The 13697-nt window shown below is 34.3% G+C and overlaps 1 protein-coding gene across 1 annotated transcript; it reads left to right on the forward strand.

The window, feature by feature from the left end:
• The first annotated feature begins 6128 nt into the window (after positions 1–6128).
• On the forward strand, positions 6129–13269 carry LOC146164053 (TELO2-interacting protein 2-like). The gene is made up of 6 exons (XM_083382681.1): positions 6129–6632; positions 6851–7054; positions 7862–8089; positions 8156–8326; positions 8752–8890; positions 13119–13269. The coding sequence occupies exons 1-6, from the start codon at positions 6181–6183 to the stop codon at positions 13194–13196; spliced, it is 1272 nt and encodes a 423-aa protein (XP_083238807.1). The 5' UTR covers positions 6129–6180; the 3' UTR covers positions 13197–13269.
• The last annotated feature ends 428 nt before the right edge of the window (positions 13270–13697 follow it).

Raw genomic sequence — 13697 nt, forward strand, 5'->3', positions numbered from 1 at the left:
GACCTTTTTGCTTAGAACTGCACTGATTTCTGACGGATGGGGTGCTAGTTTTACAATAGGTTACAGGCAAAGTATTTCTATTTTTCAGCGGCATCATACATTTTTACATAGTCTTTTCCAAAACATCCACAGAATTTCAGTAATAAACTTTGGTTTTGTAATTTTGGCAAAAGGAAATAGAATTTACAGACAGCTTTGCTATTGCACTGCACTGCTGTTAACGACTATCTGCTCACCAAGAACAGTTACCATCATCGATTCCCTTTGGTCTCGCACTATAGGTGCATGCTAAATATTATTTGACCATACCAACAATTTCATACCAACAATGTCCAAATCCTAAACCAAGCATCTGGCAACCCGGGCTCAAACCGTAACTTTAGCTTGTTGTACGTAGCACATTTTAGCCAAATTTTGATACAATCCTAGACTATATTTTTTCCTTATTTGAATTGTGCCAATTTTAAAATGTTTTTTTTTTTATTTACTCAGGTTTATGTATCATACACTATAATTGGGGGGTCGCGCAAGTTATCAAAAACTTAAAAGGGGTCCCGAGCACAAAAAGGTTGAGAACCACTGTACTAAATGCAATAAACTGCTCTCGAATGCCACCATTCGTGTGTAGCGAGCGAGCATCTGTAACATATTTGTGATTATATTGTTGTGTTCGTTTCACCTGAGTGAAGAAAACCTCTGTTTAAAATTGTTTCCATATTCTCTTTTCTTCGTATAATGCGTCCTGTTTGCTGTAGTCGGCAGCTAACCAGTTTATCCCCAATGCAGTCGCTTTATGTGCTAATAGTTTAACGCGTCTTCTTGAAATGCGTTCAACTAGAAACAACAATTTCATTGCAATACTTCCACGACGTGTTTTGCTGCGCTGTGAGTTGCATTTATTGAAAGCGGAGCTATGCTGAATTCTTCGAATGTACAGTAAATCTAGCGACCTGACATTATGCATCTTGAAATTCCGTAGCAGTTTCGATTTGAAAAAAAAGATAGTACCGTAGTCTAATAGTTTTAATTTGTAAACCAACCTTTCGAGCAAGTGTTATAGGTATTTTTATTGTTGTGTATAACGGCTGCAATTTTTAGGAAAAATGTAATGATTTAGGATTTCGTTGAGTTTTTGCTATTCTGTGTAACAATAAGCTATTGCGTTACCTAAATTAAATAAACATGCTGGCTGAAACAGTATAGCAAATTTTTACATAAAATCGAACGCTATAGTTAACCAGTGGTTTCCAACTTTTTTGTTGTAGCGATCGACCCCCTTTCCAGTTTTCGAAAATCCACGCAATCCCTCAACGGACTACAGCCATAATCCCGAAATCAGACATAATTGACAGCATCAACGTCGTAATAAAATACAGTCCGGGATATGACCTAAATAGGACTAATAGAGTAATAGGCCTACCTAATTAAATAGACTATATCGTCTAAATCGGAATAAGTCATAAACACGTGGGAATCAGGCCTTTACAACATTTTACCTAACCCCAAACCCCACCCCTAAGTAAATCACTAACTTCCCTAATGCTTTTAACCCTAATTAAACCCAACCCACCAATAACCCCAAACATAGCCAAAAACCAGGTGCCGAAACAGTGGCGCCATAAAAATAATAATCCCCAACATATGTTCCATGTCAACTAACAAAAGCATGAAACCACTTCCCGCTTCCCGAACGGTGCTACCATACAATCATTCTAAAGCCGAGATGCAACTTAAGACATTCGCATTAAACAGAGATAAAACTTGAGAGATCCGCATTATTACACCACCCACTGAAGTCCCTGACCCTGAAAAAAAATGGTTTTAATTAAGGCCAGTTTTTGACAGTGCTTATAACAAAAGACTACGCTAACTAACGTATTATTACTTTCGTCATTGTTTGAAGTCATTGTCGTCGTTTATTTGAAAGGGCCGTGGATTTTCTTTCTTTAAGGCCTTTTATTTTGTTATGTAGGAATTAAATTTAACATTTGAAAACATGGCTATATGGCCCCCTGCCTATAGTTACGCTTATCAAAAACAAACTTTACTTGCAACAATTATTCTCCCTTTGCACAAAAACCCCAGCATAATGTCCTCCACAAAAGCCAGCACATTAAAGCGACCGCTTTTCTCTGTCATTTAATTCTCAAAGATTAACGAACCATTAATTATAAATAGAGCAAATATTTTTGACCAAAAAAATAGGAAATTTTGACAAAATTTTGACCTGTTAGAAATACATTGATTTAAATAATCTAGGTGTCGTTAATCACGCGTTTTTTATATTGTATATTGCTCTAATAAAGATATAATACGGTTAAAATGACTTTGAACTTACATCAAAACTATTTTTTTTTTTGATAAAATGAAAGATAAATTTCAAAACAACCGAACGACCAATTTCAAAAAGCTGACTTTAGTTTTTTTTTTAATTTTGTAAGCGATTTATGTGCAATTTTATTCGATTTCGACTTACAAAAAATTGACAAATTTTAACCTAACGTGTAAATTTTGACAAAATTTTGACTTTTTTTGACAAGTCAAAAAATATTCGCCCTAATTATAAATAAATTGGCAAATAACTTCCAATTTGTTCTAGCAAATGACCCTAGCGACGAGTACCGATACTGAAACTTGACATCGCTCATTTTGATGTTATCGGACATCCCTGGTAGCGACCCTTGCAGTCCTTTTGATTAAGCTTAGCCATCCTTGCGATTGACCCTGGCCTATAGTGACTATAGCAACTCGCTCCATATTATCGGGCAACTCGCTCCATATTATCGGGCCATTCAGATGAAGCAGGCTGGCCGGTTGTGACGTCAACGTACGCCTGCCTGTGCGTGTTATTCAAAACTGTCAGCAAATTGCTGGAAGCGTTTCGTCAATTGTCCAAAATTTCCTGTTTTCATTATTCGTGTTAAAGCGTGGTGTCACGAATTTAATTGCCGCCAGCTGGAATAATTTATTTAAGCGATTTGCATTTATGCCAAAACCAGCAGTCTCAAACTGTTCACTTTTGGAGTTTAGATCGCGTACGTTGGAGGTAGGGGAAGGTGGGGGCAAAATGGACCCCTTAAGAGGGATAATTGCTATATTTCGAATTTCACAAAACATTTTTTGATGAGTAGGGTAGCAACTGAAATGTCTTACTGAAAGTTATTCTTATGCTAAAAAACAACAACAGAAAGAAACGTACCTTCTGAACAAATTAACATTTGTTGTCGATTTTTTCACGGGGCAAAACGGACCCCACTAATAAAATATAATTTATTTGCCTTTGTTGTATGAAAATGGAAGATCAAGGATTTTTGTTTAAGGGGCACATAAAAATTTTCAGATATACTGACACAAGTTACGTCACAACGTGACGTCATAGTTTCAGTTATGGTACAAATGGCGTGTTATAGTTTGAAAATATTTCACAAAAGTAGGCCAAAACATACAAGAAAACCAAATAGCACTATATTAAGTAACATTGCAACTATATATAAGTTACATGGTTATAAATAGGCCGTACGTAAACTGCCTCAATCGACCTTTTTTACAACAGATCTTAGTAAAATTTCCGATTGTTCGGCCTTCCTTCAAAACTGATCTAAACATATAATAAAAATTATATATTATTTAATTTCATTCCAGTTCCAAAATGTCTTACTGAAAGGCTAATCCAAAAACAAACAGTGCAATTATAAGTTTAGTTATACGCATAACGGATTATCTTGGGAGGGGTCCGTTTTTTCCCGCTTGGGGATCCGTTTTGTCCCACTTCTATGTCTATCACATGAAAACCTGATTTCTTTAAAAAAATTTAACCCGAAACGCCAACTGTTTCGGATTAATAAACAGACCCTCTTACCTACAAATTATTTAGCAAAACAGTAACTTTGTCTTTACCCGAACTTTAGTAACAAAGACATAATTTTTCTGAGCTATCTTTATATCATTATTGCCCAAACACGTTTTCTCCCCTCCCTGGTTTGTGCAAAATCGAATCTGCCTAATTTTTGGCCACAAACGTTATTTCGACGCCCCGCTTTCCCCTAATTATTGTACGTATATCGCAAGTATACCTGTAAGTACTGTTTGTCGTTTGTTTATTTGCAATAAATATTATTTCATTGTGGCTGCGTCTCACATGACCCTTGTTGTCTCTGCTATGGTCTGGTCTAGTGTTGCTCTTGCAAAACTTACGATCTTTTTGAGTTTTAATAAGAATATCAAAGGGCGCGAGCCCGAAAAATTTACAATCTCTGTGTTAACGAGTAAAATGATTTATTTAAGAAATATTTTTTTTTCTTTGATACTCTGGAGCAGTGATTCTCAACCTTTTTTAGAGCCAGAGCCGCATTTCAAACCTATAAAGTTTGCAAGGAGCCGCATAAAAAACAACAGTAGGCATATAATTAAAAAACATTAAGAAAGAAACAAGAAAACAACAAAAATACATTACGCTAGCCTAGGCTAACTAATTAACAGTGTTGAAACAGCTATTTCTTATTGCCATAGCTTGTCGATCAAGACTAAATATATTATGACGTCACAAACCACAAAATTATTTTAAAGAGCCGGACGGAAATAGCCCGGGAACATTAGTACTTCGTACTCGGGATCCTTGCTGATCAAATTCATTCACTTTTAATTTATTTTACTTCCTTTGTTGCAATTCTGTTATTGCTAACTAATTTTTCACTCCGTTAGTGAGAGCCGCAAAATGTACAGTTGGGAGCCGCATGCGGCTCTGAGAGCCGCGGTTGAGAATCACTGCTCTGGAGTCTACGGCTCTATAGGCAGTATATAATTTTGTTATATCAGGGTATTCCCCTATCTCAGTGCTTGTACTTTACATTCAATACATTTTATGATTTTTGCGACAACTAGGACAACATCACTAATGGGTGTATTAACAGACCCCCACAGGGTAGTCGGTTTCGGTTATAACTAGTGTAACTGAACCTAAAACTTTTCCTGTTGAATCTTTCAGTAAAACATTGTCGAACAGGAATAAAATTGCTTAATCTATTATTATTTTTTGTTTAAATCAGCTTTGCAGAAAGGCCAAACAAACAGATTTTTTAGCAAGATCTGTTGTTAAAAAGGTCAATTAATAATTTGTTTCTAATGCTCGTATGGCATAAGAGAAATATAGGAAAGTTTGTGGTTTGTGCCCATTTAACTTTTATATTGATGCAACGCATTGTCCTATTTAAAAAAAATATTTTGAACTTATAAGCAGGGAGTCGAACCGTTTGACTTTCACAGTTCAGGTTCGGTTCGGGTTCAAGGATTTTTTCGGAATCCGGTTCAGTTTCGGTTTAGGTTTCGACCAATTTAAAAGTTCCGGTTCAGCTCCGGTTCGACCATCGTTATTTCAAAACCGGTTATAAAGTTCTGGTTCGGATACAATATAAGTTGCGTTAAATCTAAAAATGTGGTTCAATAAATGTAGAGTTTAATCTTAGAGTTGTAAGTCATTTAATCTAAGTTACGTGACGTATTAAATAAACCAGCAACTGATTATTGAAAATATCTAAAATATACAAAAATCAACGTTTTATTTAATTAATATTCATATTTTTTCATAAAATTTCGAACATGGTGTAACTTGACTTTGTAAAATACAAGTTTTGACGTCATGCTGGAGCGAACCGCTTATATTTACAAGTTCGGGTTCAGTTAAGGTTCAGGTACTTTCAAAATATTCGGTTCCGTTCCGGTTCGGCTCCTTAAAATCTTATATAAAACGGTTCAGGTTTGGTTACGGTTTGGAAAAATTTGAACCAAAACCGGTTCATAAAGTTCCGGTTCGGTTCCGGATCGACTCCCTGCTTATAAGGCGCCATGTATACCATTGCTTGAATTATGACGTCACACTGTGACGCACCTTATGCAAAAATCCTAGATCCACCATTTTCACATAACAAGGAAAGTAAAATCTTTTATTAGTTCGGTCCGTTTTGCCCCGCCAGGGGTCAATTTTGCCCCATGTCAAAATCTACAAAAAAGGTTGTGGTATCTTTATAACAGAATATGCTCAACAACAAAATACTTTATATTTTCTTTGCCTTGCTTTTAGAAAAGTTAAATGTCAACATTTTATGTTTCTTATGTTGTTTTAAATAGTTGCCCATCCTTGTATTAGGGCATTTGTTTGTACATTTTTGTAAACCGATTTGCAATATGAATGAAATACCAAACTGTAAGAATGAGATGCAAAACTGTAGCGAGTTTGATACAACAATTGTAAATGCTTGTGATTACTTGGAAATTGAAGCATTGGACATAAGTGATGCTGAAACTTATAACTACTCTCGTATAAATCATAAGCTGATGCATTGCAATTTCCTTGATTTTTGTGAGAAACTTGAGGCGCAATTTGGAAGGGTAACCACTGCTGATCGTGAAAACATTAATTTCTCTCACTCTGTGAAAATCCATTGTCACAAACTTATTTTGATTTACTGGACATATTGCAATCCTCAGCATGAATGGTCATGTCAAAACTGTGCAGATGCCTCAACAAGTTTGCTTCAGTCTATTTTAAAAATCCTTAAAAGTAATAATATTCATCAAATATTGAAAGGAAACTTAATTAAAAAGGCATTAGCTGTTTTACAAGTCAAATTGACCAGGTAAGTTAAATTATTAAACAAACATCGGTTACTGGTAAAATATGCAATATTTTATATTTTGCCACCAATACTTATTTAAGTAAATCCGGTTTGTAGTTTCTAATTAAAAATTATTGTCTGCTTTTTTGATACACATGTTTTCAGTATTTTTGTCAAATCGATTTTATAATTTAACGATTGTCACACCTGTAATACCCACACTTTTATTGTGTAATCAGGGACTTGTGGAAGAAATATCCAGCAACTTATACAGCATTTGTCTCACTCATTTGCCAATGTGGATGGGATTGTTTAACACCTTTCTTATCAAAAGTCTTACCCCCAATTCTCTGGATGATTGATGATTACAACGCCACAGTTAATTTGCTGGGATTGGATGCATTAAAATCTGTTTTCAAATGTGTACCTAAAGCCGAAATGAGGTAAACCCACCACATTAACTTGTATTACCCTGAAAATCAATAGATGTGAAAGCTGTGAAACAGGTTGCAAACACTTAATCTTACTTTCTGACAAGCATTTTATAGCTCTAAACCAGTGGTTCCCAATCTGGGGTTTTGTTCAAGTTACTTTACAAGTTGTTATGTCAAAAACGCACAATACGTTTGTCTTCTTTGAGAAAAAAGTCATTATGACACAAATAAATCTTGAACCGTTACCATAGTTAGTTTGCATGCTTATGGCCCGACTTTCTTCCAATTTTTAACACTAGTCTAGAAATGTTAATGTGTTGTTCAAATAAATGTAATTGTAATCAGGTTTATGTTTAGCATAACAAAATTAAGGGGTAGCTCTGGCTTATAAAACTAAAAATTGGTGCAAAGTTTTGCAAACTCCCTAATTGAAAAGTATGATACTCTTGTTTTCCGTCACAAATTCATTAATAAGTAATGTCTATTTAACAACATGACACTCTTACCATACCTAAATAATGTTCTATGTGTAATATTGTGTTTAAAACCAAATGTAACATAGATTCAAATGTACAGTGTTATCCAAGCTAAAAGCAAAATTACTTAAAAAGTTTAAATAATGGAAAATTTACTTAAAAAAGTAAGTAATGCAAAAAGAGTTTTTAAATAAGTAATTAAGTAAATACTTACTTAAACCTAACCACTGTTCCAAACAGTGGAAGAGTTGATTTTTTATGTCTTTTTGATACATTTATTGTTTTTATATTTGTTTAATTCATATTGCTTAGAGTAAAACCAAAACTTATATTTTTGTAGGATGTATGGAAGAGCTGAGGTTTTGTATGATGCCCTTGTAAAAAAGCTGTATGAAAGAAATGCTACTGTACTGCAGAGTGTTTTACAATGTATGTTAAAGTGTCTAGCAATTTTGGAAGATAGGGTTGTAAATTCAGAAGGTCCTCCCTGTAAAATTACGAGGTATGACAAAGTCATACAAATAATTTTATCAAATTTGACCTCTTCTTGTGATGTTAAACTGAGCAGGTAACACTTTGCCATATAAAACAATATGATCTCGATTTTGTTGTATGTATGTTTTTTTTATTTCAGGGTCTATTTAAAAGAATTGCAAGCTTTCATTGACACCATTGGTATATCAATGACCAAGCATTTAAAATATATTTTCCCTCTTATTGATCATTATTTGCAATATGGGGATACCAAATGTAATGAAGAAGCCATTGCAATTATAAATCAGCTAGCAAAACTGACTTCTCCAAGGTACATATTACATTTCGCACAGCATTAGGTTAATACATTTTTATTTGTTTGAACTAATGTTACTAAAAAATGGTGTTTATGGAAATATAGCTAGTTATTCTTATAAAAAACATTTATTGGTTCATAACAGCCATGCTACACGTCTGGTAAAACAAAGTAATTATAGCAGGTTCAATAACCCAATATAAACTACAGAATTGGATTGAAATCCAATCTGGATTTGAATCTAAGGATCCAATATTCTTTAAACTATAATGCAATCTAATGTTATCAAAAACAAGGTGTGCTTGTTTCCCTAAAGATCATTCTAATGAACTGTTTGATACACCAAAGTGGCGTGTCTTAAACTTTTTTACCACTTTATATTAAATGGGAGCACAAAGTTCTGCTTTACTGATTAGATTGTGCTTTGTTTTATGTAACAGATTTAAAGTTTATGTTCCAGTCATTTTGAAAATGCTCATTGAAAAACTAATGTCAGAAGTTGATACATCAGAGCTTTTTATTGAAGAGATTCTTCAGTGTGTTGCAACAATGAAGTCTTTTGACCCAATGTCTGTTCAGGTAAATACTATAAAGGTTCCAACTTTTTACCATGGACCCCTATATAATTTTTTTAGGTTTTGCAATGAAAGGGTGGTATAGGATTTCATCATAAATTGAGACATAAAACAAGTAGATATAAAACCTGCTGTATTTGGTCCTAACATTTCGTTTTCAAATGATACACTAATATTTCATTTAGACCAGTGGTTCTCAACGTTTTTTTCATATTCCTCCCTTGTTAATTCCTCCCCCAAAAATCCCCAAAGGAATATTGCCAAAATTTCACAGTATATGGATATGATGTACAATGTGCGTTTTTCTGATTCATCTCAGAGATAGTTCAGTGAACATTATAAAAGTAGGGTACAAAGCGTTATTCATTCATAATGTGAACCATGAGCTTCATGTTTAAAACAAAAAAACAATGAAAATTGAGTAGAAAAGCATGTCAGTTTTTCCTGAAGATCACCGCGTTTGTAAAGTTTATGTTGCTTACACTTCACATGAAACGCTCAAGATCTGCGTCAGGAGTGTCCAACTCAAACATGCCGGCGTGCCAATTTTTATCTTATAACTTCTTCCCGTGCCAAAGTTTCGTAACTAATTCTTTTTAATCTTAAAGGCGCTTTTTAACAAATAATAAAACACATGGAAAGCTAGTAGGAATTTGTTTTATTGCGGTTAAGTGTCCGTCGGTGAGCCGACTTTTGCTTCTTCACACCAAGCTGCTAGCCTGTGAGTGCTAGCCTCCACTCGTGATTGCCGCGATTGTTTTATATTGTTAACAAACAATGGCAATTGGCTCTTTAACAGATTTAGTATTTCTTGACAATTGGCTGAATAACAAATTAAGCTTTTTTACAATTGGCTAAATAACAATTTTTTGGGGGGACTTGCGTGCCATTTTTTATTAGGTCGCATGCCGCTTGTTGGACACCCCTGATCTAAGTCATTGCTATCCTCACTACTGAATAGATCTAAGTTATTACTATCCTTCCTACCGTATACTCTATAGCTTTTATTTCCTTAAATTGGCAAGATTTTCAATTTCAAAACAGACTTCATGTATTAGGTACATAACAGAGATTTGAAATTTGCTTGAAATATCGCCATTTATAATATAATTTAATAGAATGTGCACTTTGCAGAGATTATGGGTCACACAGCGCAACATGCCATAGTATGCATGGTGCCTTTAAGCTGAATAGATTGGCCTAACACACCCAAAACTTTAAAATTGGATAACAATAAGCACTTCATATGCCTAAGCACTGCATTTATTTCCCACTAAACAATGCACTTCAGATTTTATCATAACATAACATTTTATTAGTGTGTAATGTTGACACATGTTTGTGCTCTCAAAAATATATGAGTTTGCCTGATCACTAGTGTTTTTTAACTTTTGCATTCAACATGAAATCCATCTTTTAAGAAACTATTTTTTTTTCTTTCTTTCTTTTTTCTTTGGAGCTCCATTTTTCTTAAATTAAACTGATTTTTTCCTATCAACAATAGCATTTTTCTATAATGCTCTTAAATAGTGCGGATTTTACTCCCTGCCAGGTGTAGAAAGATTATTCATTCAACAACAGCCTTACACCTTGATTTAAAATTATCACAGGGTTAATTTTGATAAACCTGATTAAGAGCTGTTACTAACATAGACAAACAACTTTGTTTTATATTTTTTATAAACCTCAGTAGTTCTGTTTTGTCAAGAATTTTAAGCTAAAATCAACTTGCTGAATTGGCTTAAATTCAATATTTGTGTTTATCACTCTTCTAAACTATTCTTTGTAGGTTTCTCATCTTAATTTACTATGGTGAAATCAATTGGGTATTTCAGGCAGCACATAAAAACCAAACTAAGATACTTCGGTAGATTAATCTATAATAGTGGCTTATTTCTTGTTATGAAAGTCATGTTATCCATTTTTATTCAGGTGATATTAGATTTTCAAGCAAACCTAATGTTTCCCAGTTGATTCCAAAAAAATCCATGTGCGTTTATAAATTCACTCAGGTTGTCAAGTGTACATACTGCCGTTGGCAGGTCATACATACATCAATTCGTATTTCCAATGACTTACTTGGTCATAATGATGCCATGCCTAACACTTTTTGTCACATTAAGTTGTGTCTGGCCTTTTTATGGAGTTTTTCGCATGCGTTTCTCAGTTGTTTTATGATTCAACAGGTTGCTAAGATTCGAACAATTTTACATTGGCACAGTTTACAATTTACAGTAGACTAGCGGATGTATACATATCTTTCTCCCTATTTGCTAACCTTAAATTATTTATTAAAATCAATAATGTGTGGCCCTCAAAACATTTTTTTGGACACATGTTGTTTTTGTCGTAATTATTTTTGTCTCCCAGTCAATCATTTGTGGCACATTTTTGACAGGAAAGAAAACGGAATAACATCATGAAATTTCCACAGCTGTTAGAGAACCCTACAAAGTTGTTTCTCCTGTAAAAATAATTGCCCTGGAACATAGGGGTGCATTTTTAGGCATCACTGTATTTTTTGTTAATTTGAGTTTTAAGCGCTTTTCAGAGATAAAAAATTGAAAAAATAATCGGGCAGTCCAATTGATGATAAACACATGTCATACACAGCTTCTAGACACTTTAGGGAGTTAAGAATAAAATAATAGGCACTGTAGGGCAGTGTTTCTCAGCCGGGGTGCCGCGCAGCCCTGGTGTGCCATTTCTAATGCTCAAGGGTGCCAATAGGTATTTGACAATGTTTTTAAATTTCATTTTTGCTCAATTGGTAAGCATCTTGATAGAACTATTTGTGTAGGATTCGAGACGATTATATCAAATGACATTTTAGTACATGTTTTAAGTTAATTGTGTTGTTTCATTTCCATTTATAGTGACATTTCAGTAAAATTCTATTCCATTTGGGGAGCCGAAAATTTATTTATTATTTTTGAGGTGTGTCGTAAGCCATAAAAGGTTGAGGATGACTGCTTTACGGAGTTAAGACGACATTTTTGTCATAAATCAGTATATTTTCTAGTCATTGCGATCGTTATATAGCATACTGTTCAAATCAGGGCTGCTCAATCTGTGGGTCGTGCAAAAGTGCTTAGTGGTGACGAGTATAGGCCTACATCAACTGCACTTTAACAAATGCGTGCAGGAAACAGACAACTAAAATAATTTTGTTTATCGCTGTAAAACGTAAAGGGTAGCGGGAAATTTGCAGGCTTGCAGGCTAAAAATTATGATTACCCTGTGACCATGCTAAAAAACTTTCTACTAAACCCCATAAAAAATGCTGCAGCTTTTATTAACTATTCAGGTTCTTAATATTAGTGGGAATCCGAATTTAAAACTCGTCCAAAAACCATGAATTACCAAGCCGGACAATAACACTTAAAACGATGCAGCAGCAAAGTTTCGCATAAAATTACCAAATAATTAAATATATGATCCACCTAAGCATTTTGTAAGGAATAAGGTGTTTGTCAGGCAGTAACGCCCACTGCATTAAAGAAAAAGCGCAAACGATTGCCTTTAAATCCTAAAAATTCAGTTTATATTAGATCAAGTTGTTAACGCGAAACCTTTAGTTCCATTCACGTTTAAAAAGCAGAAAACCCAACGAAATTTGTGGTCTATTGGCAAATAACGTAACTACAAAAGTCACTTTACACCATTTTAATTTTAAAAGAAATCGCAAAACGAAATTGCGAACTTTCCTCTACTTTTATTGCATTTAGGCGGTTTTAAAAAAATCTATTCAGCCAAAGACGCCATGCATTTTACGACGGGTTAATTTATATAGGCCTACATTATTCCATACATAGTATCATTTGTATGTGTCTAACGCGTCACGCACCCTTTTAAATTGAAAGTTTGCCAATTTAAACCAAATAAATGCAATTTTTTGGCAAAAAATCTTGATACAAGCCGGGTGTTTGTACTAATTGGTATTCAAAAACCTAAAAATTATTATTTTAACATTTGGAAAAAAGCTTAAGAATATCTGAATGTTGTTTTTATCAATATCTTTAAAAAGCACGATTTCGGCAATGCAATGTGTGAAAAGTTTAGCTCAAGAACTCTTATACTTCAGAGATGTTTAATGTTAAACTTTGCTACGGTATCGATAAATCGAGCATAAAGGCGTCTAACGTTATAAATATTTCTTATTTGTTGATTGCTAAACATTGCCGTTTTTTAAGTTTAACACAACTTTGTTTAAAAAGATACCGTTTTTACAGAAAACTCTAAATCTGCTAAGGGAACAATCATTTGTTGAATTATATCCGGCTGTACACCTTCTATTGAACAAGGCGTGATAAAACTATTCTTCATTTTTTTCTCTGAACTGTATTATTTTCCATACATATTTCTGATATTAATAAAATTGCAATTTATATATGTTAATGTTTCATGTTTTGATTGCTTAAAAAAAGTTCAGTGAGGAGAATTGAGCCGCCAAAGCTTCGCTTTTATACTACCCCAGTATTTTGGTCACCGAGATGAAAAATTGAAAAACGCTGATGTACAGAACAGGGCTGCGGAGTCGGTTAAAAATAACTCGAGTCCGACTCCGGTCAAATGTGCGATTTTGTCGAGTCCCGAGTCCGGCCCGGACTCTACAGTCTGTATGTCACCAATTTACGTAACTAAAATAACGTGGATATTCAGCAATCCACTTGTAGAGGTGTCGTATTCATTCACTCACAATACAAGGTTGGAAACATTCCGCCATATAATATTCCACCTTTACAGTTTCCATTTGGCGGCCATATCAGTTTTAAAATTCGGTACTGCGCATGCCGGACTCGGGAATCTGG

Source organism: Ascidiella aspersa, chromosome 2 (assembly GCF_963924565.1).
Source record: "Ascidiella aspersa chromosome 2, kaAscAspe10.2, whole genome shotgun sequence".
In the NCBI taxonomy this organism is placed as follows: domain Eukaryota; kingdom Metazoa; phylum Chordata; class Ascidiacea; order Phlebobranchia; family Ascidiidae; genus Ascidiella; species Ascidiella aspersa.

Excerpts from the sequence above, each read along its gene's own strand:
- LOC146164053 (XM_083382681.1), top strand. The coding sequence starts at position 6,181 with ATGAATGAAATACCAAACTGTAAGAATGAGATGCAAAACTGTAGCGAG. Across the intron at positions 7,055-7,861 it reads GTACCTAAAGCCGAAATGAG|GATGTATGGAAGAGCTGAGG; the intron begins GTAAACCCACCA and ends ATATTTTTGTAG. Across the intron at positions 8,891-13,118 it reads TTGACCCAATGTCTGTTCAG|AAAACTCTAAATCTGCTAAG; the intron begins GTAAATACTATA and ends CCGTTTTTACAG.